At 43.6% G+C, this 24923-nt stretch overlaps 1 protein-coding gene across 3 annotated transcripts in view; it reads right to left on the bottom strand.

Moving 5' to 3' along the window:
• Positions 1-4703: 4703 nt before the first annotated feature.
• Positions 4704-24923, bottom strand: part of GPRIN3 (GPRIN family member 3) — a 32968-nt gene continuing 12748 nt past the window's right edge. For all 3 annotated transcript variants that reach the window (XM_014259051.2, XM_088056705.1, XM_014259052.2), the window contains exon 2: positions 4704-13377. In XM_014259051.2, coding sequence (XP_014114526.2) covers positions 10907-13285 — 2379 coding nt within the window. In that variant the 5' untranslated portion in view covers positions 13286-13377 and the 3' untranslated portion in view covers positions 4704-10906. The remainder of the gene's footprint in view (positions 13378-24923) is intronic.

Below are 24923 nucleotides of genomic sequence, written 5' to 3'. Positions count from 1 at the left end.
AGATGGTTACTGCAGTTTGTGCTTTTGGAAAGTGTGCCACCTCAGGGAAATACCCAGTGAAGAAAAGAATAAATAGGACTGCTTTCTGCTCCACCTGTGCTACCCAAAGGGAACAGGCCAGAGAACCTGGCTTTGGCTTTGCAAGGGCAGAGAGACGAGTGACAGATGAGGAAGAGGCTACTTATCCACATCCAGCCCAGGAAGGAGAAGCCATGTACTGACTGTGTAGCTTGCACTCAGTTTAGTGATGTCAGGGTATGTCCCCAAAGCACAGGAATGTACCTTAGGAAATGCAAGGCAGCTGCCAGTATCACTCACAGCAATGTCCAACAAGTGAGGAGCAAACGAGAGTGGAAAACCAACAACTTCACTCTTGAGCTGTCGTCCTTCATCATCAGCTGAGCCAAGCTGGAAAGGCAGGTGAGTTTGGGAGGAGAGACAGCACTGTCAGCTCCCAGGATAATAAAGCCCAAGATGACAATGCAGAGGACAGTGCTTTCCAGAGAGCTTCAGCTACAGTGAGTGCATTATACTTCTCTAAAATAAGATGAGAGCAGGAAGGAGGTATAGTCTGTCAATGCACAAGCTGCACTGCAGGAAAGTTAGGGTGAATACCAGGAAGACTTTCCCAGCAGGGAAATATGTAAGCATGCAGTGAGGCCATGTCAGTGAAGGCAAGAGATAAACCTGTAATAAAGGATATTTCATGTAATGAACCAAAATTAGAGCATATTTTGCATTTGCCTTATTTAGTTTGTAGGACTCATTACAGGGGGCTTACTTAAACTGCTCTACATATCTTAGCTTCCTTAGCCAGCATTTCTCCTTTAAATAGCCAGAGAAGTCACACAGGGTGCAGGGAGATATTTGGATACAGCCTGAGCAAGTGTCAGCTGTATTTATTCCCCATTTTTTCTCTCCTGCAGCCAGAAAAAAAAGGGAATGCCTGTCCACCAGCCTCTGCCTACAGAGCAGGCACTCAGAGTGTCCAAAACCTTAAGGGGAGCCCAGGAGGAGGGTGAATAATCCAATGCATAGAGACAGTATCTCCCCAGAGGCTTTTCCCTAGCTTAAGACTTACTAAACCTATGCAATTTCTCTCATTGACTGGCAGCCCAGTAGCTGTAAGAAGTAAGAGACACAAGAAGGGAAGAAACATGAGTAGCTCCCAAACCCCAGGAGGGGGATGGCCTCACCTCTGCCAGTTCCCAGGCAGACCTGGTCTCTCCTCCTTCTTGCAGCCAGGGTGATACAGTCCAGCAGTTCCTGGCTCAGGCCAGACGTGGGGGCTTTGCAGAACCCAGCAGACATTCCTGCACACCAGCCATTCTCCACCAAGTGCTGAGGGAAAGGTGGGTGCCGAGTGGTTGTGCTCCAGCTGCCAGGGTGTTTTTCACCAGCCCATGAGAAAAATGTCCTTAACTGCTCAGCTCACTTATGTCTGATGTTATGTAAGTGGATTGAGAGAAAAAACACTGCCATGAGCAGGTTTCTAATTAGGAAAAGAAATAAAAAGCATTATGGAATTAAGGCAAAACCTCAGCATGAATGACCCAAATCCCTTCCTTGTGCTGCAGTCCACAGCAGGCTATTAGAAAATTTTTTTTTAAAAAGAAAGTTAATTCATCACTAAGATGGCACAGCAAAGGCAAATGCTTTTGTAGGCTGGCACCCGCTCTCCCAAGCAGCTGATCCCACTTAATTTGTCTATAGTAAGTGCAAAGGACACTTTAGAAAAAGATGTGCCATGTGACACAAGCACTCCAACAAACACTGCTGAAATATGAGTAACAATGGGGCATACCACAGAGTCTTAGAATCATCAAGGTTGGGAGACACCTTTAAGATCATCAAGTCCAACCATCTACCCAGCACTACCATGGTAACTCCTAAGTCATCACCCAGCACCACATCCAGACACCTCTTGAGCACCTCCAGAGATGATGGCTCCATCACCTCACTGGCCAACCTATTCTAGTGCCTGACCACGCTAACAGTGCAAAATATTTTTCTGATATCTAATTTGAATCTCCTGTGTCTCAAAGCCATTTCCTCTGGTCCTCACACTGCAGGCACAGCAGAAGAAACCAGTGCCCACCTCACTACAGCCTCCTTTCAGGGAGTTGTAGAGAAGGATGAGGTGCCTCCTGAACCTCCTCCAGACAAAACAACCTAAGCTCCCTCAGCTGCTGCTTATAAGACATAAAGCGTGTTCTCTGACCTTTCACGAGCCTTCTTGCCTTTCTCTGGACGTGCTCCAGTGTAAGAGCCCGACGGAGAGATGGGGACTTCAGACAGCTCTTCTTTAAAATGCTGTTTATTGCATAGACTAGGTTACAGCAGTTGGGGGTCATGGGTGAGCCTACAGCTGCTGGCTATAGGCAAGCTGTGTGTCCTGAAGCTCACTTTAGTTCTGGTTACAATGCATTATATATTTTTCTTTGCTGAGCATCTTAATACATAACAACCAATCAGCATGACACACAATACCTTTACATTTACATATAACTTATCAAAACTGCTAAAATTACTGTATTATGTTAGTGACTAACCAATCATCTGAGTTAGTAATTACATGTTAAATACTGAAACTTGTTTTGCAGTCAAAAATTCTTCTTGCTTTGGTAAAAAACATCTTTCTATCTACCTATGCTTTTTTACATGGTAGAAAACATGCTTTGTTCAAAGACCACTTAACCTGTTGGACCTTAGCCATAAAACCCCCTTCCAAATTGACTAAACCTTTGCTCTAAACCTTCTAACAGGACTAAACCTTTATTCTCTCAGCTGTTTCAGCAATAACTGGCCCTAAAACCATCTTTCATATATCAAAGCTTGCTTTCATTTCTAGAGAACCTTCTGCTAAGCATTCATATCTGTAAAACTTTTCTATTAGATTTTCATCCTTTGCAACATTCCAGCACCTCGATGGACATTTTAAAGCCCAGAACTGAACACAGCGCTTAAGGTAGTCCTGCTAACCATCCATATAATCACTGTACAATCACCATTTCCTAATTTGCACTGGCAGCTTTCTGTTGATTGTCTGCACTGTCATTACTACTGAGAGCTACCTACAATGAATTACCTACTGTCACACTGGATATAGGTGTCTCATCAACAGTGACTTGCTTTGTGAATATTTCAAGCATCCACTGGTCTCCATGACCTGGCCTTAGTAGGAGACTAGAGCACCCTACACTTCTCACCAATGAGGTCGTATTTCTTTAAATTCTCAGGTTGCAGATGTTAAGTGCCTACATTTTAAAACATTGGCTAGCCAAACTAGTAATTTTATGGTTCTTATAGAAGTAATTTCAAATTTGCTGAGGAAATCTTCCCTTCCCTCACAATACTGCCTATTGTGAGTGGAAACACCTGCCACAGATTTTGGTGACATTTGAATCCCTAAGGGCATGACGGTTTCTCTAGCAGGTTAAATGAAATAGATACCCAGGGAAGTAGTGTGGCTGTTTGGAAAGCTCACATCCTCAGTAAATCAGTTGATGTTTGAACAAGAAGCCAGACTTATTCTCTGTTTTTGAAGGCACCATCTCCCTGAAACTGCCATGTTACATGACAAAGTCTGCATCAGCCAGAAAATGTGCACTGGTCATCATTGGTTTGATAGGATGATAGCTTATTTCTGCACTCATCCTTTTTCTGCTGGGTCAGTCCCCTCAGGGTGAGGGATCTTTAGGCTTTTTCCTTACTGCAGCAAGGCTACAAGGATGAAGTACAAAAGGGAGACCTCAGCTTTCCAGCCTACTAGGAGACCTTAACAATTACAGCATAGAGCTGAATGAACCAGACTGCCACAGGGAAGCACCCCACTCTGGCAGCTTGGGGACTAATGTTTGGCAGACACTGGCATGCACAAATCTGAACCACAGGACAAGGAATCCAGCGAAGCTCATTAATAAAATACCTTCTGCAATTGCCAGAAGGACTGGGCAATTAGTTGAAGCACCCTGACAACTACAAGGCACAAATAGAGAAACACAAACAACTATTTTTGGGAATAGTCTCCAGCTTGGGGTGAGCAGACAGAACATCTGTGGTAGCAGAGGCACCATGCAACTGCATTATTTCAGTCTGCTCTGCTCCTGTCCTCTCATCATAGTAAAGTGTTGCCAAGGTGGGGTCCTCATGCCTTCTAGAAGATAGGTACATAGATACACCAGATCTGTTACAGCACTGGGTCAAAATACTTCCATAACCTGCTGTCTTATGCTGTTTTGTACCACGAGACAGAACTTCCCCTTTTTTGGGTTGAAAAATAATTACGGTGATGCCGATGCTCTCGGCTTTGTGTGTGGCGTGCAGGCACTGCTGCAGCAGTGACACGGCAGGGTTAAAACGCTCAGGGGTGGCTGTGCTGGGTGAGCAATGTGTTGTGTGGCAGGGGGCTGCTGAAAGGCTGAGTGCATTTGTGCGGAAGGGCGGAGCAGCAGCTGATGCAGAAGAGCCTGTGCTCGTGAGCAGCTGTGCAAAGGCCACTGCACTTACACAGAAGGAAGCAGACTGGTCTCTTCTCCGGCAGGGACTGCACATGGAAGCTTCCACCAGCAGGCTGAGCTTTGCGAGGTGCCAGATCTCAGGCCTGAATCCATAAAGCCCTTTGTAGCTGCTCTTACACACATTCATAAATTCAGGCAGAATGTTCATCCTTAAAAGTCCTTTCTTTTCCCATGTCAGCCTACAAACAGAGACCCAGAATAATTAAGACAGTGCTCATTTTATTGTACTCAGCATGGAAACCAGATGTAAAACAGCAAAACATTAAATTCCTAAGGGACTCAATCAGGTGGGTAACATTGCTTTAGTATCACTTTAAGACTTTTCACATGCAAACTTCTGTTGGTATGTCTCAAATGAATGCCATGGTACACCTGGTAGCCTAAGACTAGCTTTATTTTGTACAGTACATCACGTTCAATCAGTGTAACTATAAATTTAATAAAGCCACAATAACAGCTGTTGTTAGAAGCCTCCAAGTTGGTTTTTTTTTTCTGATGCTGGCTGACTCATGGCCATAGTTTTTTGAAATTAGAAGTTCAGATACACTCCCCACCTTTAATTCTGGGTAGAAACTCCCAATACTCTTCAGTGTCACTGAGACCTTTACTTCACAATGCAGACTTGGTGATTTTATGTGCCACAAACACACACAAATGGCTCTCTTCCATTTTATGGAAATTCTTCAGGGCAGTGTCTAAACTTGCTTTTGATGTGCTTGAAACTATTGATTGTAAACTGAGCTAAGGGAACTGTCAGGAGGACCCTCGCAGAAGGATTCTGCAGCAGACAACTGCTGGAGACTTTGCAAGCAGATTTTTCTTTTATTTCTACTCCAAGGAGTGTCAGTCTTAGCAGAAAGCTAACAAAAACTTAAGGTCTGATATTTCAAATGGGGATTAGTTGACATGATTCTGTTCCTAAGGAGATCAGATGCTTCCTATCACCCAGAGCCTGCTTTTTAGAGACCAGAGAAGGAGAAAGATTTAAACTTGCCTCAAGGTTGTGGAAAATGCTAAGCCTCCAGCATTCAATCAGAAGGGCAAAGGGAAAAAATCATATTAGAGCATGAGTGATGCATGAGACCTGCACACATATACTTGCCTTTTAAACAAGGACACACACACATAAGCTTACCTACATCAGAAGATTTCCTAGAGGAAAAAATATTTCCTCTCTGTGTGATTTGTCTCAGTAATAACATCACTTTTCTTTAAAGAAGCCTGAATGGTGAAAAGAAGGTTTCACTTTGCAAAATCTTCTTTGCCAGGATTTGATGCAAAATTCACACTATAAACTAGGAAGGAAGAGCTACTCAGAAAAACACAAAGCAGAAAAAACAATAAATCTCAGAGTTTAAAAGTTTTTGAGTTTGGCTCAATTCAGCTGTAATACTTCAGTCTTCCTTTTAAACATCTACAGTGACTCAAGTGGGATTTTAATCCCATTAATTAATTTAGGCCCCTAAGAGAATATTAAGCTAGTTCAAGTAACAGGACCTGACCTTTGGGTCACACCACAGCATCCAATAGCACCAGAGATATTTTGTAGTGCGCAGTATTTGGATCTACCTGCATGTCTTTGGGACCACTGACCACTCATACAGGCATCACAGAGACTCCAAAAAATAAACCAACCAAGATTGGTTAGTGAGACAGGGAGTTCAGGAAAAGGAGGGAAGAGTGTCCCTCCGACCAGAGCCCTTAACTTTCTAAGCCCTAAGAGTCTGACAATCAGTTTTCTGTCATTCAGAGCAGCCATTCCCACAAGCTGTGTGAAAATTACTCTGTTGTAGTAGCATTTTGTGTTAATTTTTAAAAAGTGTAGAAGGATAGACACAGAACAAGATAATGGAGCTAATAAGTTAACAAAATTTGTACTTTCATACAAACCTTACACATACTGAGCTACCTAATGAAACACTGGTATGGTACATTCCATGAAGTTTCCAAACTGAAAACCAATCTGAATTCCTCATCAAAACTGATTTTCATTTGAATTTCCACTTCTAACTTTAACACTTCAACATAGTAATGAAACTCAAGAGAAAAGGTAGCGCTATCTTTAGAGCATATATTAATTTTGAATCCCTTCAGTATACTTCAAACAGTGCATTTTACAAGCTCTTCTGTTTTAGTGGCAGTAATAAACAAGTTGACTTCTTAGAGGTTTTGTTGAATCCTATTTGGATATATCTATAAATACCAGCAAAATATACAGCCTTTGGAAATATTCATTTTCCTAAAAGACATGGGACACCAACTAATAAAAAAAGCCAGGTGAGGTCAGAAAACAAGTGGGCAAAACAAACATAGGAATGGGAATTCATTGTGAAGCACCTACACCAGCTTTATTTTACTTTTTTGTCCTTCCCTCCCCATGTTTCTCAGCAATTTCCTCTTCTGTATTCAAAACAATGTTTTCTTCTCCTGAAATGGAGAAGACAGATATTCCCCTTCTTGTCCCTTCAGCTCCTTCTCCACTCTTTTTTGCCAAACCAAGTCAACAGAAATGAGGCAGAACTTCAACACTTGTGCCCAAACAACATAAAACTGGCAGATCTCAACCAAGTGCACACATGGTTGTCACACTCACATGGATATCACAGCCTCACATGAAATCCAGGACTATATTACAAACTGCCTGCAATGAGATACTCCTTCAACTCAGGTATGTATTGGTAACACTGAAATGTGCTTATTCTCATCTTAGCTAGTGGAAAGCCCCCTAAGTGAAACTAGAAGCAAATCTTCCATTCTTATTCACTGTTTTTACTAATGGTTCTTGGTACATCAGCCTTCCTAGAAGATGCAACTGGCAGGGAGGGGTTTCCTGACAATGAGCTTGTTTCCCAAAGTCTCTCATCTTGCAAAGAAATGAATTTAAGAGTACTTCAACTGGCTAGGCAGGTTTGGTTTTTTTTTTTTTCATATAGATTTGCTCCTGGGAATGACAATGTATTTTCTGTTCTGAACCCTCTTTTTATCAGCCCAAATGGATATCTTTGGTTGTTACCCATCCAAATACAATGTGATTCTGAGTCATTGTACAGAGAAAAATAATGGGGTGGTGGCACGTGGATCATCTCCCCCTAATCTGCCACATCACTACTACAAGCACATTTTCATTTTTGAGACTGACACCCAGAACAGCCTTTCTTGGCTGCTACAAGCCCACTCAAATGCGTAATTGCTATCAAATGCAATACTTGCTAATTGCTACCCCCAAACGTGGTTGTTTTGCTGTTGGTGAAAGATGTTGTCATCAGTGAGGATTCACACTGTCACCTAGACATTGTGTGCAAGAGAAAGCACTAATCACCAGTGTTAAACTAGTGAGTTACCTACAGTCTGCCCTGGCAAGGCACAGTCAAAACCTAAAATATTTTCCATGAGATGTGCTGGTGATTATCGACTCATTTTTATGTGTTGGCTTTTGGCACTTTATTGCTTGGCTACCAACACACATCTGCAGGACTTCTGCAGCCACCAGACAGTGCCATGGACAATTTCCATCTTTGCACTCGTATTTGCCCAGAACACAGGCTGAGCACTTCATTTTGTTTCAGTCAGGCCCATGCAGCTGTTCAGATGCGCCCACTCAGTAACTTGTCCATCGGCGCTTTGTAATATGAATGCACTGGTGAAATTTTCCTAGAAGGAAGGTCATTTGGTGTGGGGAAGGGAGGGTGGTCCAGCCACTGAAGACTCACAGCTGAAAGAACCTGCAAGGAACCAGGAGATATCTCTCATTCCTTGCAAAAAAGCAGTAAGTCCAGTGCTGCCCCAGCTCATTCATTGCCAAGCCTAGTTTGGTCTCAATAAAGCAACACATACACATGTCCTAGAAATACTTTGCAGAGCTGAAGCTGTAGGATAAAATTCATGGAAATCAGTGAATGAATGACAGCTGTTTATTCTCCTCTGGAAGAAAAAAATAGGACAATCCATTTGCATATCCAGACTGAGCATATTTGTAAAGGGACAGTTCAGAGTAAGCTGGCTCACAGCTACAGCAAGGGGAATGCAGAGGGGGACGTAAGCTGAGCCAAGGGACACAGCTTCAGAGGAAGACAGGCTGGGCAACAGCTAGCAAGGGAAGGGGCAGAAGGGAGGCAAAAGATGCAGCCTTGGACCTGGACAGGACACAGCAAAAACTGCAGACAACTTGGGGAACCTCGTCAGGGCTGACACAGACACAATGTGGGAAGAGACACTGAACTTGTCAATTAACCTGACCTAATGATACTGTCAATATTAATCCCACACAAAATTTCACATGAAACTCACATCTCAGACACTGCTAGGAAGGGGGTGGAAACTAACTAACAGGGCAGTACTAACAGAAAAAAGGTTAAAGACTTTCCTCCTGGTAGGCAGAGATGGGAAGACACTCTCATATGTGGTGCTTCAGAATTAAAAACTCAGCACCATAAGTAGGAGAGGACTTGAAACAACATACAGAAATTGAACAAGGATGTGACATAAAGCCCCCTGGTATATATCTGAGGAAAACTAGAAGTCAATTCAGTCCTATGCTTAGGGGCAACACTTTTCATTGCAGTGGGCTAAAATGTTGTATTTTACAGTATTTTACTTTCCTGCTGGGGAAAAATTGACCCCAAATAGCTACTATGAAAGCTTGGCAGTTGATATACTCAAGAAGTCTGGCCTCCTAAATAACTAGGGACCACTTCAGGTTGACAGAAAAAAAAAAAAGAAAAAAAAAAGATCCTAATACTCATTTACATGGTGTAAACCTGTAAGATTTAGAGTAAGTTGTAAGAGTAAGAGCTACAGAGCGAGTCAGGTGCGTGGTACTAGAGACAGAAATAAATTATCATCATGATTCATGAAAAATCTTTAATGGACTAAAAGTATCTCCTATTTAACTCTAGTACTCTGCAGGATTACAATATCCAAATCATCAGTGCTTTGCAGGATTTATAACTAAATTTTCTACAAACTGAAGGAGTTCCCCAGCCTCCCATAATGAACTCTAGTGGACAAAATACAAAGCTACTGGGAAACACATTTCCCAAGTTTAGAAGTATTGAGAAATGAGACCAACATATATTTGAGACATTATTGTATATCATACTTCTGGAGAAACAGTCACTAAGCTACCTTTTATTAGCAGTTTCTACAACTAAGTTCAGAAATACAGCAAAGATTGTCTCAAGATTTCGGTACTGCTGCAAATTTTTCAAGTTAACAGTGTAATGGTTCATAATATAGAGCATTAGGTAAAATAAAACAACACACAGACTAAATAAATGGTATTCAGGTTATGAAAGGCAGCAAGAAAAGCACCAAAATACTGAAAAAAACCCAGCAGAGTTGGCTAAGTACTTAAAAGGGAAAAATAATATCAGTGTAACACACTAGACATAGAGGCTCGTGGACCCCAATGCACAGGAAAGCCTGCTGCTATGGGAAAACATTACTGTGCATCTCTGGAGAGAGAAGAAAGATCCACATCACTTTATTTGAAGAGTGATTTAGAAGAGAGGTGTTCAGCGCTGTGGGAGGCTGGGAGCAGGGGCTGCCCACTGTGCCTGAGGAGGCAGAATGACTCTCTGCTTTTTAAAGACTTGGCAGGAGTACCAGAGTAAGGGTGGGCACCATCCTGCTGGATGCAGGTCCATCTACTGATGTGCTCTCCCATGCCTCGAACGGCTTATACCTTAAGAGTGGCCACTGCAGGGGACAAAAAGCATCTCTCTCACCTCCCCTTCTGGCCATCAGCATCCCACTGACTTAGCTTTTCCCAAAGAGAATCCTTCAGTCTTGATCCTCATTCTTTGCCTGGTTCTGCATTTCAGAAGGAGGGGAAGACCGGGCTCCCTGGGGCTTGCCTGAGAACAGCAGCCCACAGTATCGACAGAAGGGAGGCTGCTCAGTGATCAGTGTCCATAGCCTGTTCACGGACTTGCCTCAGCACAGGTAACTTACAAACCAGGAAAGTTGTCTTATGTTAGGTCTTTACAGCTGTTGAACCTAAATTCCACCTCCCTCAGCTTCCCCCAGTCCATCCCTTTGAGTAAGACCTCATAATGCACATAAATAAATTCCCGTAATTCTGACAATCCCTCTGCTTCCTGCTTTATCAGAAGGTGCTGCTCTCCCTGCAGCAAGGTGGCAATTGAAATTTGTGCTTTTGCTAAGTGCCTAGCTTTTCATCTGACAGCAGTCAAGGTTGGGGCATAATGTGGAAATACACCAGCTGTGACAATAATAATGGCAGGATGGAGCATGTGGCTAGTCAGAAAACAAAGGGGAATAATTTTCCACTGTTGCATCACAACCCCAATTACACAATCAAACAGCAGGACTTGAGGGGAGGGATTCTCTCCACTGCAGGTATTTAGGCACCCCTGCAAACCACGTCAGTCTAACACAGAAGAGGGAGCAGGTCGGACGCAGCAATTAGGACGCCTAAAATTCTGCAGCATGGACTGGAACATGTTGTGCTGCCTCCCTTTCAGTTTTTTATTTGAGGATGTATCTGAGGAAATGGATTTCCGGGTCTGACTGTTCTGGGCCCGGATCAGTTTCTCGTGTTCCCGTATTTGTCTCTGTAAGTGGTTCTGGATGGCAATTCCCAGGGATTCTGGATCGAGGGAAGCGCCATAAACCTCCCATGTCATTCCTTGCTCATCCCAAACAACATCCCTGACGTGTTTGGACTGCTTCACCTGTACTTTCGCCTCCGTGGCTGGGGTGGAGTGCTTTTTGTTCTCCCCCAGGTTTGGCACAGCCTGAGAGGAAGCAGGAATCACTGCAGTGTGGAGATCGTGTCTGGACTCCCTGGCCTGGGGGCCCTGCTGCTGGGGAGCTGCTGATGCTGCCATGGGAGGGGCAAGAGTTGCAGAACTCACACTCAGCTCGGGCATCAGTCCTGCCTGCAGGTTCTGGCCACCAGCAATCTGAGACTGGCCGCTGTCTCCGTGGCCTCTGCTCTCCTCACCTGCATCCTGTGAGCACGTCTTTGCATGGCCAGTGGCAGGATGGCTGCCAACATTCAGTCCTCCTTTAGAATCAAGCACCACCAAGTCTTCTTCCTTTGGTTTTACCACAGATTGATTAGGACTGGCCTGCCCTTGACTCACACCATTGCTTTGCACAGGCTTTTGCTCAGAGCTGCCCAGGACCTCCTGCTGCTTGACTTCACTGTCCTTGCCAGAGAGTAAAGCTGAGCGGCTGATAGCTGCATGAGGGACGAGATCTCGCGTGTTGTTCTGGGTTTTTGGGACAGCATCAGTGGAAGCGGTGCTTGGCTCACCAGTGCCAGTCCCAGACTGTGATGGAGGGTGATTACTGGAGTCAACTCCAAGCTGCTCAACTGGGGTGAACTTTGGTGGGACTGGAGCATCCTTTGGCAGCTGAGCAGCATCCCTGACATCATGGGCTGTACTGGTCATTTCAGCATCACCCACAGATGTTCCTTGGGAGGTAACAGCTGCAGAGGAGCAGGGGAGAACAGGTTTTGCATTATCTGCTGACACCGGAGATGCCACGTCAGATGGGACCCCAGGCAGTTTGACAGGCTGGGTTTGGGCTGAAGCAGTCACAGCCACAAGAGTCGATTTTGATGTGATACCAGGAGAACATGGCAACTTTTGTTGTGAGGATAAACTGTCAGTAAGTGCAGCCTGGCTCTGCCCCATACCTCCTTGGTAAATTATGTGCAGTTCTTCCTTCTCCTCTGGAGGAAGATTCCCTTTTAAGAAGGCAGCAAAGATGCTGGGACTGGTGGAAGCTGATTTGCTCTCCACAGTAGCCACGGCCTGAACCTCAGCATCCCGCCATGTCCTGCTTACAGCTTCCTGAGTAAAAGGGCTGCTCTCTGGCTGAGCTGTCATTGTACCTGTTTCTTTGAATTTGGAAAGCTGGGTGGGGTTTGCACTCCCAGGCATGGGGTCCAGGTTGTGTACAGGATGTGGACTCCCGTGGCCAGACTGGGCTGGTGCCTCGCTGCTCTGCACTGTTTCAGTTTTATCTGGGGGATGCAACTGCGCCGTGTCTGCAGTCCCGCTGTTTGCCTCCAGACTGGTCTGCGGGTCTCTCCCCAGGTCAGCTGCGGTTTGCCTTGCTGGCAAGGCTGACTGACACACAGCAGAACCATTTTTTTCTGCTGCCCTGTCTTTTTCCCCTCTTTGCAGAAGGTTTGCCTGAGAAGTATGACAGAATTGATTAACCCCAACAGGATCACCCAGGGAAGAATAATTTAACACTTCAAGCACTGGCTGATCATCAGCTCCCTGAGGTTTCAAAGCAGAGTCTTCTATCTGTGTCAGGGAGCTCGATTTAGCCTGGCTGCCTTGCACAAACTGCCGGGAGCTCTGGGGGGCTGGCATCATCTCTGGCCCTTGCCCCACCAAGAGGGCTCCCACTGCAGCAAGAGCTGGCGCTGCCGGTGCCTGGATGCCCGCTGGCTGGGAGCAACCAGTAGGCTTTACATCTGCAGGATGCCCCTCTGCAGTTGTGCTGGCCACCCTGGGAGAAAAGGCTTCCTGCTGGCTGTCATCATTTGTGTGGCACTGCTGGCAGCTCTGTGTGCTGGCAGCACCTGCGCAGTTCAGGTCGAACAAGCAAACCTCAGCTGAGCTGGACGGTGTGCAGGGGATGCCATTGCTGGTCCTCTCGCCACTGGGGGGCTGGGGCTGGTGCTTAGCAGGCTGCAGGTCTCCCAGGTGTTCCTCCTCTGCAGCAGTTGAGACCAGGGAAAGCTTGGCAGATCTCACAGGATCTGGTACAGTCCCCATGGACTGTCCTCAAGATGTTGTTTGTCCTCAGCTTCTCACTGGAGTTTTCTCACAGTCAGGTTTCTCGATGACAGGTTTCCTGTGAAGTTAATCTGTTAATGAAACAAACACAGTGTTAGCAGCAGTCAGATTTAAGAAAAAGTACCCAGAACTAATTGATTTTACAGTGTGAGGAGAAATACTAGCAGGCAGGGAGGAAAGTGAAGCACCCAATTCTGCCTGAAAGCCACAAAAAAGATACAGATTTCAAGGATCTCCCAGCTCTCAGGTCTGGGTGGAGAAAACAATACTGGGGACAAAGCAACAAAGCTCCTGTGTTGTTGATGCATTAATGAAAACACTGACATGCCAAGAGGGAGGGAAAAAAAAAGAAATATGAAAGAAGAGGTACAGACTTTGTGTGGAAGTTTGAGTCACAAAATATAATCTCTGTGATAATATTCTCTAGCAAGCCACCTGTGGAAGGAAATGCATATGTACAGAACAGATCCCTAGGTTTTGAGTGGATTCCACATCTTCAGTGAACACCAGTTCCCCCTTCTTCTCAAGGACAGCCTTTCCAGCTCTACTACCAACAAGGACACAGTCACAGAGGGAAATAGGTCAATTCAGACTAATGTGGATGACCCCAAACCTCACTGGTAAAAGGAATATGGAGGGATCAGAACCTCCTGGTGATGCAGATAGAAACCAAGAGGAGATACTGCACACCAGGGCTGTGCACATACTTACTGCTGTCACACTTAGATCCTTTGAAATAATTACAAGGAAGCCAGCTTGATTAATAAATGGGGGTACAGATGACCTAGAAATCAACTTACAAGTAGGTGGTATGAAATTGAAAGGGGAACATTGCAACAATGTAGAACAGGAGGGGTTCATGCCATACCCATGAAAATGTGGGGGAGGGATTTTAAGCAGGTAGAACAGAGTTATCCAGGTTGGAATCATGCCATAACTGCAGAGAAACCATCCTTTCAAACAGGAGGTGATCTCCAAACGTGGTTGTTGGATTTCCGAAGGGCTTAGCACTGCCCAGCCTGGATACTGCTAGAGATCAAGGATGGGACCCATGTCAGCAGAGTGTTGGTGGCCAGTGATAAAACCCCACCCCACTCTTCTTTTTAAACTGCAGACTAACTGTACTTGTTTAAAAAACTTTCACTGGCTTATGCTGCCAGCAAAACACAGGTGTGAGACCTGGGAGACACCAGAGTTTTGTTAACCTGATGATGAGAGCATTGCTGTACCTGTTTGTGTGCCCCCATCTCTGCAGGCACACATTAGGGTCTCCTGTGCTACATTACTAGGGAGATGCTGCTGGAAGCAGTGGAGCAATCACTCATCTATTCCAGACCCTCCCTACCCACTAGCAAAATCCACAAAAGCTCTCTCCAGAAAAATCTCTGCTTTCCTTTACTCAGCCTGGATGGCAGTGGTATAACTTCCTTAGTTTCTCTAAAATCAGTCCCAAATTTCAGCATTTTAGGATACTTTAAAAGAGCAACAGGAGAAAAATGTTCCATGAAGGAAAACTTTAAAAAATACAGCCAGTCTATTTTTTCTAAGAAGAGGAAAGTGCTGCAACTTATTACTTATTCATTAAGCTTTCTGTCTTCCAGGTATTAAAAATGTATTACTTTATATTGCCTCTTTGGGCTCTGTCCAACCAGAGAGATATAGTCTGCTGGGTTAAGCCAGCCCTGAGAAATGGTAATCCTGCCCCTGAAGGATCCCAAGTTCCTTAGCTGTACTCTGTGACAGCAGCACAGCATCACCCCACAACGGCTTTCCAGGAGGGCTAAGGATTGCCAAGCTTTTTGGGAAGTACTGAGAGTATGTAAACCAGGCTACAAACCAGTGGAAGTTTGTGGCTGCCCACAACATGTCTTGCCTTCATTCTGTTCTCACTTTAAGGACAGCAGATACAGTCCTGAAGGAAGGACAGACATTCCATGTTCACCCTGTCATGCTATAAAAATCTAAGGGCTGCAAGGAGAGGAGCAGATGGCTTTGGGTATACACTGGACTAAATTCTGTTACTCTCTTCTTTCCTTTTCCAAATATCAATGCAAACCAAAGCAGTGTATACAACTGGGGAGGTCAGATATCTTTTTTCCTTATTCTTTGGATCCAGAGTTTATTTAAGAAAAATCAAGCAAATATTGGAACAAAATCAATCCACATTTTTAGGATGAGATGTTAGCAAAATGTGTCAGAAGAAATAAAGATTTCAGAGAAAAATCTGTTTGGTTCTTCACTATACAAAACCTGGGCAAGGTAATATGCATACTGGAGCATTATCTTTTAACTCATACCCACGCAACAGGGCAGTGATTCCTAAATTTTTCAATTAAATGAATTAGTTCTGGTCTGAATTTTGCATGAATTCTCCGCATCTGTTCGCCAGAGTTACCTGAAACACACAGTTCAATGTCTGCCTCATATGGTAATTAAAAGAGATTTTGCTACCAGTTCTTGACATAAAACATCAATAGAAGAAATTCTGTCCCAGAAAACCTGCCTGGACCTATTCTCTGATGTGGGACAACTGAGCATAGTCCAGACATTTTGCTTGACCCTTGAATATGGGTGGAGGGTGGATCATTCTTCTGCCTGGAATGACTGCAAATGAGTTAGTTTATGAGAATAAGGTTTCTATGAAGACTTTGTTGTCAAAGTCATAGGAACTATTTTCTAGACTGTCACTAAGCCATCCTAATGACAGGAGCCAAAGGCACTGAAGTAGTCTAAATAAGCATGGCAAATTAAGAAAATACTCTAACTTATGAATGAATAAAAATCAGAAAAAAAGCAAAGCCTTATGAAAGAAAGCAGCAAGGAAGTCCTACAGATTACAGAATTGGAAAGGCATTTTTATTATTGGAATCTCATTTATGATTATTGTCTCATTATTTGAGTCCTGTTATATAAGAAAGAAGAACAGTGTTGGGACCTGTGGGCAACACTACTCAACCGCAAAGACAGTGAGGATTCAAACAAACAAACAACATTGCCTGCAAGCAAATACTTAGGAAAAACAGAAATATAAAACTCAGTAGAAGGCCAAAAAACATGTCAAAACAAATCAAGATCGCTGATGAATTTTTCAAGTCTTGTATGCCAGACCTGGAGCAATCATCCAAAGTTTTATTTTAACAGGAGGTGAAATTAGTATCTCTACAAAGGTCAAAATCAATTTTTAGTAATAAGAACAGATTTGCTACGGAGTTCTCCTTACCCTTATTCTTGCAGATCAAATTAGCCTGCCTGTGTCAATCTCATCTCAACAAAAATTTAATCTGGACCTTTAACAACAAGAGGTTTCTAACTGGTAAAGTCTATGTTTGGCTTAAATGGCCTGGGAGGGTCCCTCTGCGGCCAGCAGACCTTCACAGACTCTTGTAGCTGAGTAGGACTTTTTCATGTGCTATTTAAAAAAAACTCCAAATCCCAAGAAGTTTCCAGGCAACTCAAGGCTGACAATGTAAAGAAACTCCTATTTATTTATTTTTCCTATTTTTTTCCTATTGGTAATACCCAACCCCTAATAAAACAACACTGCAATTTTTACTCTTGCTGCTTATGAGAAAGTCAACAAAACCAGAAAGTCTGCATGTTTCATAATATAAACCAGTACATTTTCAGGAAATTCCTACATGATTCTGCCTTCTATTCTATTGGAAAAGAGAAGAAATCTGAAAATCTGCAAAAGCACAAATAAGACTTTCAGCATCTCCACCTACCCTCAACTGTAAAAACAACTAAAAAGCAGCTCCCAAACCAATCCCATTCCAGATTCTTATCACCTTTCCATTCCTTGAGTCTCATGCTCTTTGAGCCCTCTCTTCAACCTTGTCTCTGCAAATGGAAGAGCTGAACACTTGCTCTTAATAGTTCTAATCTTACAAGATCTCTCAGATCATCACAGAAATCATTATACAGCCACATTGCTTAAGAAGAGAGATAAACATCTGCTGAAGTGGGAATTCAGTCTCTGTTCTCATTTTCTGATCCGAGAAAAAAAGACAATGGCTCATCTGAACTCATGTTGGACCACTAAATATATAGAAAATAAAATGTATTTCTTTAAATTTTAAATATACAAATGCACTTGCATCATTCTAGTTCTGCAGCCAGTGGGTTTTTTACCCTCTTTTCAATGTCAAAGGGTGTTGTTCTGTTTTTTTGTGAAAAATTTGCTTTATGGGCTATTTTATCCTAATTATCCGTGGGATCAAAAAGATTGGCGCTACAAATGAAAGACAGTACAAAACAAGGACACATTCATTAAAATACATAAGAGATTGCCTGAAGAGGTAAGACACAAGACACAGACCATCCATCTTTCAGTGTGTTTTGGGATGCTGACAGGAGACAAATTATTCACTGTGATGACAGGGAGGGAAGAGGTGGTGGAGATGCCTATAGATACTTTGCATACCTGTGATTACCACCAGAGATGGGGCTGACATTTCAAGCAGAGGGTGCCCCAAGTCCCAGTTCCCCTTCTACAGTCCAGGAATGCACATGTTATTGCAGACCAGACCTGCAGAGAAAGCAGGAACCTGTGCCAGAGACAGGCAGAGAGCCGGACAGCAGAAGCAACACGTTCAACAGCACAGGGCTGCAGCACCCTTGGTGCAGACATGAAGCAAAGTGGGTGGTTGTACGCACACCACAGCACTAAATCAGCTGGAACTACCAACTGAACCACGTGAACAGCTCTGAGGAGAAGCCAGATCCAGCCAGATCCTCACCAAACCTCAGAGCTCTTCCTCCTGGATGCTGACACACAACCAGCAATGTCCATCAGATCTGCTCAGAAAAGTGTCATGACACAATGAAAAATGGAAATGGCGAAGGTAAAATGGGAAATAACTCCAAACACAAAATCAGAGGCTAAGTGCTTGTCTTTGCTTTGTACTGGTAGTAAACAGAGGAAAATCATGTGAAAATCAAGGGCAAGATGCACTACCATTTTCAGCCAAAAGGAGATGGCTGTCAATCAGCCTGATACCTACTGAAGATTTTTCTAGCAATATTTGTACATGCTGAAGAAACTCATTTTTCTGGTTGTTGACTCCTCCCATCTCTCAGGTATAGAGGTTAACTCCACAGCATGCAGAGCATGGGAACTCCACTTTGGAAGGACAAAGCTCAGCTTAACCTGCTGCCCACAGCCTACATCCTACAGATGAGAAAACGTGTAAAGCCAGTCCTACAAATGGTACAGTAGCCTCTGGGACTAATACAAAGCAAAGCAAACTGCTTTGCACCTTCCTTCATTTCTCTCAGCTTTCAGCAAACCTTAAGTACATCCTGCCAAGAGCCCTGAGCAGGACCTTGCCCAAATATTTCAAAGCAGTCCAGGGACACATGGGTACCTCAGTGGTCACTCAGGGACAGATGTGTGAGAATATCTGCCATTGGCTTTTAATAGGCAGGCACGGAGAATGAAAACTGTGTGGTGATCAAGCGTGATTCAGCTCTACCGTCCTGCTGGCAGTTACCCTACAATTAGAAAGATGTCCATCTAAAAGGAAATACAGCTCTGCTCCGAGACAGGATGTTCCAGCCTGTGTCCCATCTGTTCCCTATAGGCAGCACCCTCATCTTGCCCTGGCCAAGAGACAGGCAGCAACTCCCACATCCAGCTCTGGCACCTGCTGATGAAGCTCCAGCAGGAGCCTGTGCACTGTTAGCAATGCCATGATGCAATTCAACCCCAAAAGCTGGGCTGCCCCTGCTGAAAATGTCACTGTCCTCTAGCCATGGCCAAAGGCAGCAGGCTGCTATGTGCTGTGGATGTGCTGCAAGAGCATCTTGTTTGTGTGGGAGTAGGAATCAATTGTTTATGGATTTACAGGTGCAACATGGTTTAGCAAAATTCTTCCACATTTCCAGACAGAAAAGGGGTTTACCTTGCACTCCAACTTCTTAAAGCAAGAAAAACCAGTATTTAGAAGTTAAAGAAAATTCAGTATTGAGAAGGTTGCTAGAAGACAACATTTGGCAAGGAGATTGAAAATCCTGGTTTAAATTAAGAATTGTGGTATCATCTGCCGCCATTGAAGTTTTGAGTCTTCAAAGTTCACTCCATTCTCACAGATTAAAAGCCTTTTCCATGAAAAGTTCAGATCATATAATCACAGCCTCTAGAATCTCTCCAAAGAGCTTTACACATCATCAGAGGAGGGTGGCATGGGAAGGAACCACAGGAGGACTGTATGACAGCCTGAACATCCATCACCTCCACACTCTTCTCCTGTATCATCCTTCCCCTCTGCTTCCCCACTCAGCTCACCCTCCCAGGCACGCTCCCAGTTGCAGACAGGGGCCTTGGGCAGCAGCAGGGGCTACAAGGACAGGCTCTCTCCCCGCACACCTCCTCCCAGGGCTACAGCACCAGATAAAAAAAGCTTTCTTCGGTGAGGCATGTAAGCATGCAAAAACCCCTGCTGAACACTGGGCTTGCTGCAGAGCACTGCAAAGAGCCCATCAGTCTTTCTCCTCCAAGGTGAAAGGGAAGGATAAATGGCTTTATGAAAACAGCTAAATCAAACAACAACTACACGGACTGGCAGCCAGCTGTAACAGTTGCATAAGCTACAGCGATATTCCTACCTCATATCCTGGGCCACCCTGGAGGGGAGGCAACACATAGGTAAAACCCACCAGGACATACCTTTTTGTTGTTTAACTGCATGTTATTATGTTTAGCCTCATTATTTATCAGCAGTTTTTTTCTTATTCCAGTGTCCGACCCTGGAAGTAATTTTTAAGGAAATGCAGCCTGACTTCCATGTTTCAGGAGGAAGTCTGCATGCACACTCCTGACACATGTGTGTGAGAGGAAACCAGCAACCCGCTGTTCACATCAGGCAGGTGACTCCACTTCACATAACTCACTGCCACTGCTTATTTTTCCTAAGCTTACTACTGGGTAAAAACAAGACGTGGTTTTAGAGGAATGTGAACAGGAGGGTCATATGGACCTCTCAAACAACACTTTTGTACTTGGTGTCGAAAGCAACAGAATTTCTAATGACCAATGAGAATCTCACTCCTTACCTATGCTGCTATCTTTCTGATAAAAGCATAGTGAAATCTAACCCTTCATTAACATATATTATGCAGCTGACTGCATTTGAATGTTGACAGCTGACAGACAAAGAGCTTTTTGTGAGAGCAGTTTAGCAGTAACCAACAATAAATACCTTTTTCCTACATAGCAATGCCAACATGACTTCATAAAGCAGAGTGATCATCTTTAGGGATGAAAGCATAATGCTGGCTTGTTGCCCACACAATTCTTGCAATTCTTCTTTGTTGCCCAGACAACTTGCAACAACCAGGATGATGTGGTTTACGTGGACATCCATCCACGGGAAGCTGGACTAAGACCAAATTCACATTACTGTGGTCAGGAAAACAACCACTGCTGAGTAGGTGTGTCTTAGAAAGGGAGGGACAAAAAGGCTGTTATGTACTTCTAACATGCTTTCAGGTACTCAAAAGGAAGTTTCCTGAATTTCATTATGACTTCCTTAAGAGCATTCCCCCCACAGCACTGAATACAAACATTCATCTTGCAGCTGAAGCATCCACAGGAGCAGAGTTACCACCCTAGACAATTAGGCCTGATTTGCTGCTGAATAACCATATTATCAGTGCCCAGAGAAATTTATCATAGCAGCACTTCTTATTTTAAAACCAACCTTGCAAGCAAGGAAATTCTGCCTTGGAAGAGCTGACAGCAGGATCAATGTCTTTTGCATAAGGTAAAACCCAAAAATGATGTTTAACTCTCATGCACCGCCTGAAAAAATTAAGTTCTCCTCATAGATCATATTATTTTAATGAAGATGCTGGGCTCAGTATTAGAGAGGGGAATAGATTTTTACATAACAGGCACCTGGCAAGGGACATATCCATTGTCATTTACAGGCGTTATCCTAACAGAAAAGAACTACTCCAAATGGCATGTAATTAGAGAAGAAGGATGCAGTGCCTACCCAGTCATTACTGTAACAGAAATTTGCTGTACCGTGTGATTAACCTAAGAAAGGCATGATGATGATCTCACCATGTCTGCTCTTGCCTCCTGGCTATCAAAAAACACAACTCATGTGAATAGAGAGGCTGGCAGCTGAAACAGCTATCACCGTGTTTTTTTGTTTTTTTTTTTTTAATAAAAAAAACCCCCAACAGTTAAAAATATCTTGCCTTCTTCCTGCTGCCACCTCAGCAGTTGCTTCCTGTTTTTTCACATTGTCATTTTGCTCTGCTGCTGGCTGTCACTGACAGTAAGAGCAGCAAAAAGAACAAAATAATCTCCTTAGCAAACTGCCTCCCACTAAACACCTTCCCAAAAAACCCACAAGAGGAAGTGCCATGTACTGGGCCACTTTTTGTCTGATGTATTGAGGCTCTGCAGGAAACCAAATGGCTGCAGGCTGGAGGCCTTCGGTGTTCAGGGATAAAATCTGAGCAATTCTGTGGTATCTTTACAACGCTGGTAAATGCTCTTTTGAGGGCAATGACTCAAACCTGTGTGTCCAGCTAAGGACTCTAAGCTGCTCACCTCAGTCACTCAAGCTTATGATGTGACTTTAGTGAGACCATTACACAAAAAGTTGTCATCTCAGCCTCTTCTTTTTCTTTACTTGAGGCTATACGCTTTGCTGTGTTGAACGCTAACCCTAGTGGAACTGGACCACACCAGCGCCTCAGTCATGATTTGTTTAATGGTGCAGAACTATGTGTAGGATATGGGGGAACCAACATTTGTCATGTACTGCAGATAATCAGTGAGACCGCTATTCTTTATATCCAGAAATGATGGAACAGCCTAACAGCACCCAAAGTGCTGTAGGTGGGTGATGGCTTCCAGACACCTGACTCTAATGAAGGTCAACACCAGATGGGAAAATGGTGGTAAAATATTACAGCTATAAACCACATCAGGTTTTCTTTGGTCTCCAGACAGAGCTGACAGAAGGCGTCGAAAGACACGTCTGAGTAACCTCACAGATGACAGCAACTGCCACTATGGCAGAGCTGATCAGGTAAAATTGAGAGAAATTTACTGTTCTGGCTCTTGGCTTGACCAAAAGGCACTACAGGCACTGATACCAACTCAGCATTGCTAAAAATCAACTCCCAAATCTTGCATCACTAACCTTGGGTCCTGACATTCTCTGGCTATGTAGCCAGAGAGATCTTTGGGATAAAGAAAAGCTCTTAAGTCTTTTCCATCCTATACTTAGATGTGCTTGAATAAAGAGACTGCAATGCTTCCTCCAGATGAAGCAGCCAACTCAGTCACCAAGTCATTCTCTCAACACCTCCATCTTCCTACAGCAAAGAAAAACACCAACAGCTGTGCTGTATGATGGCACATTTTAGGAACAACTCATTATTTGCAGTGTCTCCCACAGGTGTTTGATGGCAATAGCTTTTTTAAAGTTGCCCTTGCAAGGAGCCCAGGGGTGCAAAAATCTCTCATGCTAACAATTGCAGGAACCATCCTCACTTCTGTTAGAATTGTTTCCTAACAATGGCCTATACAAAATACATATTTTTATCCCTACATTCAATGTGCTTCTATCCTTCTAGCCCCAAGAAGGGGGGGCTAAGGTATCCAATCATCTGCAGCATTTCATACTGTGATTCAAAAATTATTTTCACAGGCTTAAGAATAATTACATTCTCTGCTTTTGAATTCTTAAAAATCACAGTGCTCTTAAAATGAATCCTTTAGTGTCTGACCTGGGAAATCCCATATGTATCGGAACAAAACTAAGCCCAAGATCACTTCCTCAAAACAGACAATATTTAAGAGGTAGCAGTGCAAAATTTGGAGACCAGTTCAATAAAACAGGCTGGAAACGGAGTCACAGCAGGTGTTGTAAGCCAAAGCTTTGCCCACTGCAGTGGATGGATGGATATAGATATACAGATATATAAATATACATATATATATATGGATATACAGCCATATCCATACCATAGACCTCTGCCTTATCCATACTAGGCTTATGGTCCAGTTGACACACTGAAAGTCTTATACCAAGCTAATGTGGCATCCCCACTCCTGCCAAAGGCTGGCATCTGCCCAGTTAAGAGTAGAAGGTTTACACTGAGCCCATTGCTGGGCACACCTCTTCTCCTCATTTCTTCTGCATTTAGGACAGGGGGAGTCACATTTGCGTTTATCAGGTGACTGAAGCAATGCATGCAGTGATGAAGGCACTTGTAAAGAACATTTAACTTTGACTTGAATCACTGTCCCTTAGGATGATTGCCAAATTGGTTAATGAGAATAATTAGCATAAATTAAAATTACAGCTCAAAGAAGTTATATCACATCTGAGTTCAACTGAGTTTCAGGCTTACTGGAGCTGGCTGCCTCAACCACCTGGCCAAGCCCAAAGGAGACATCCCCATGGGCAGCGTGACTGGCACTCACCTGACAGCCATCACTCCAGCTCAGCTTCCAGCTTCTCAGGCTACACATTGCAAGCAAATCATGCCCCTAAGCATTCAAAAAAAAAAAAAAAAGTGGCACCCCCCAAGCAATTACTGAGTTTATCATCTAATGCCCAGCACCTCCCATCATGCTGCACTTCTTTTTACTCCTCTTTGGAGCAGTTTTAGCTGTCCTTGCTCAAGCTGCCAGCATATTTAACCTGCAGATCTTAGAAGTGATCTAAGGTCAAGCTGTACCTTGCTAGAGCACAGCTGTGAGGGAGCAGGGCTGTGAGACAGCTTTGTCCTTGTTTCTAAGTCAGCTGGAGTGGAAGCTGGCAGGGCATGAAAAAGGATAATTCACAGCTTAGGGCTTAATCACTGGTCTTGCATTGAACATCAATGCCCCATGCACAGAGGCACACTTGAAAGAGTGAGAAAATACATGGCAACCTTAGAGCCAGTATGAAAATCCAGACAAGATGGTTTATTTCCACATAGGACCTTCTTCAAGATAAGTACTAGATACTTCAACCAGTCATCTGACAGCTGTGAAGGCACAGCAGTGTTCTGACCGCAATTTATTTTTATTGACATCCTGTTTATGGATACAATTTTAATTACCACAAATTCATACTTACATGATTGAAGACAGACATACACATACATATAAAATCTGCTCTATGCTAACAAAGATAGTCATCTAGCCTAATCTGGATGATTAAAGCTGGGCATTGAAATAAAAGAGGTCTGATGCTCAAAAGTGCTTAATAATCAGAAATACCGGTAAAGCTACTAGGATTAAAAAGTTGCTGAATATTTTTGAAAATACAATTTTTTACTCCTGTTCTTATCCAAGAAATGCAAGAAGGTTCTAACATATTCTGCCATTTTGCTGGATGCTACATGTGAGCATAGAGATACCAAGTTTCCGTCACTTAAGAAGAAAAGATACAGAGCAAAGGTAGGAAACTCTACTTTTTCTGCCTCTTTAATACAGTCTAACACAGATAGAGATCACAGAGAAAGCTATGCAACAGCCAGTGTCTAATGTCTAATCACTGGATTTAACTACAGAACACCTTTCCTCTACATCTCATAATCTACTGCTAAAAGCTGCGCAATCACAAGCCCAGCAATTCTGGCTTTAATGATCCACCTCTGC

This window comes from Pseudopodoces humilis, chromosome 6 (genome assembly GCF_049639895.1).
Source record: "Pseudopodoces humilis isolate 2021_Gansu_Grassland_sample_001 chromosome 6, ASM4963989v1, whole genome shotgun sequence".
Lineage (NCBI taxonomy): Eukaryota > Metazoa > Chordata > Aves > Passeriformes > Paridae > Pseudopodoces > Pseudopodoces humilis.
Note: the sequence above shows the minus strand (reverse complement) of the source record. Positions and strands in the feature narration are given on the sequence as shown.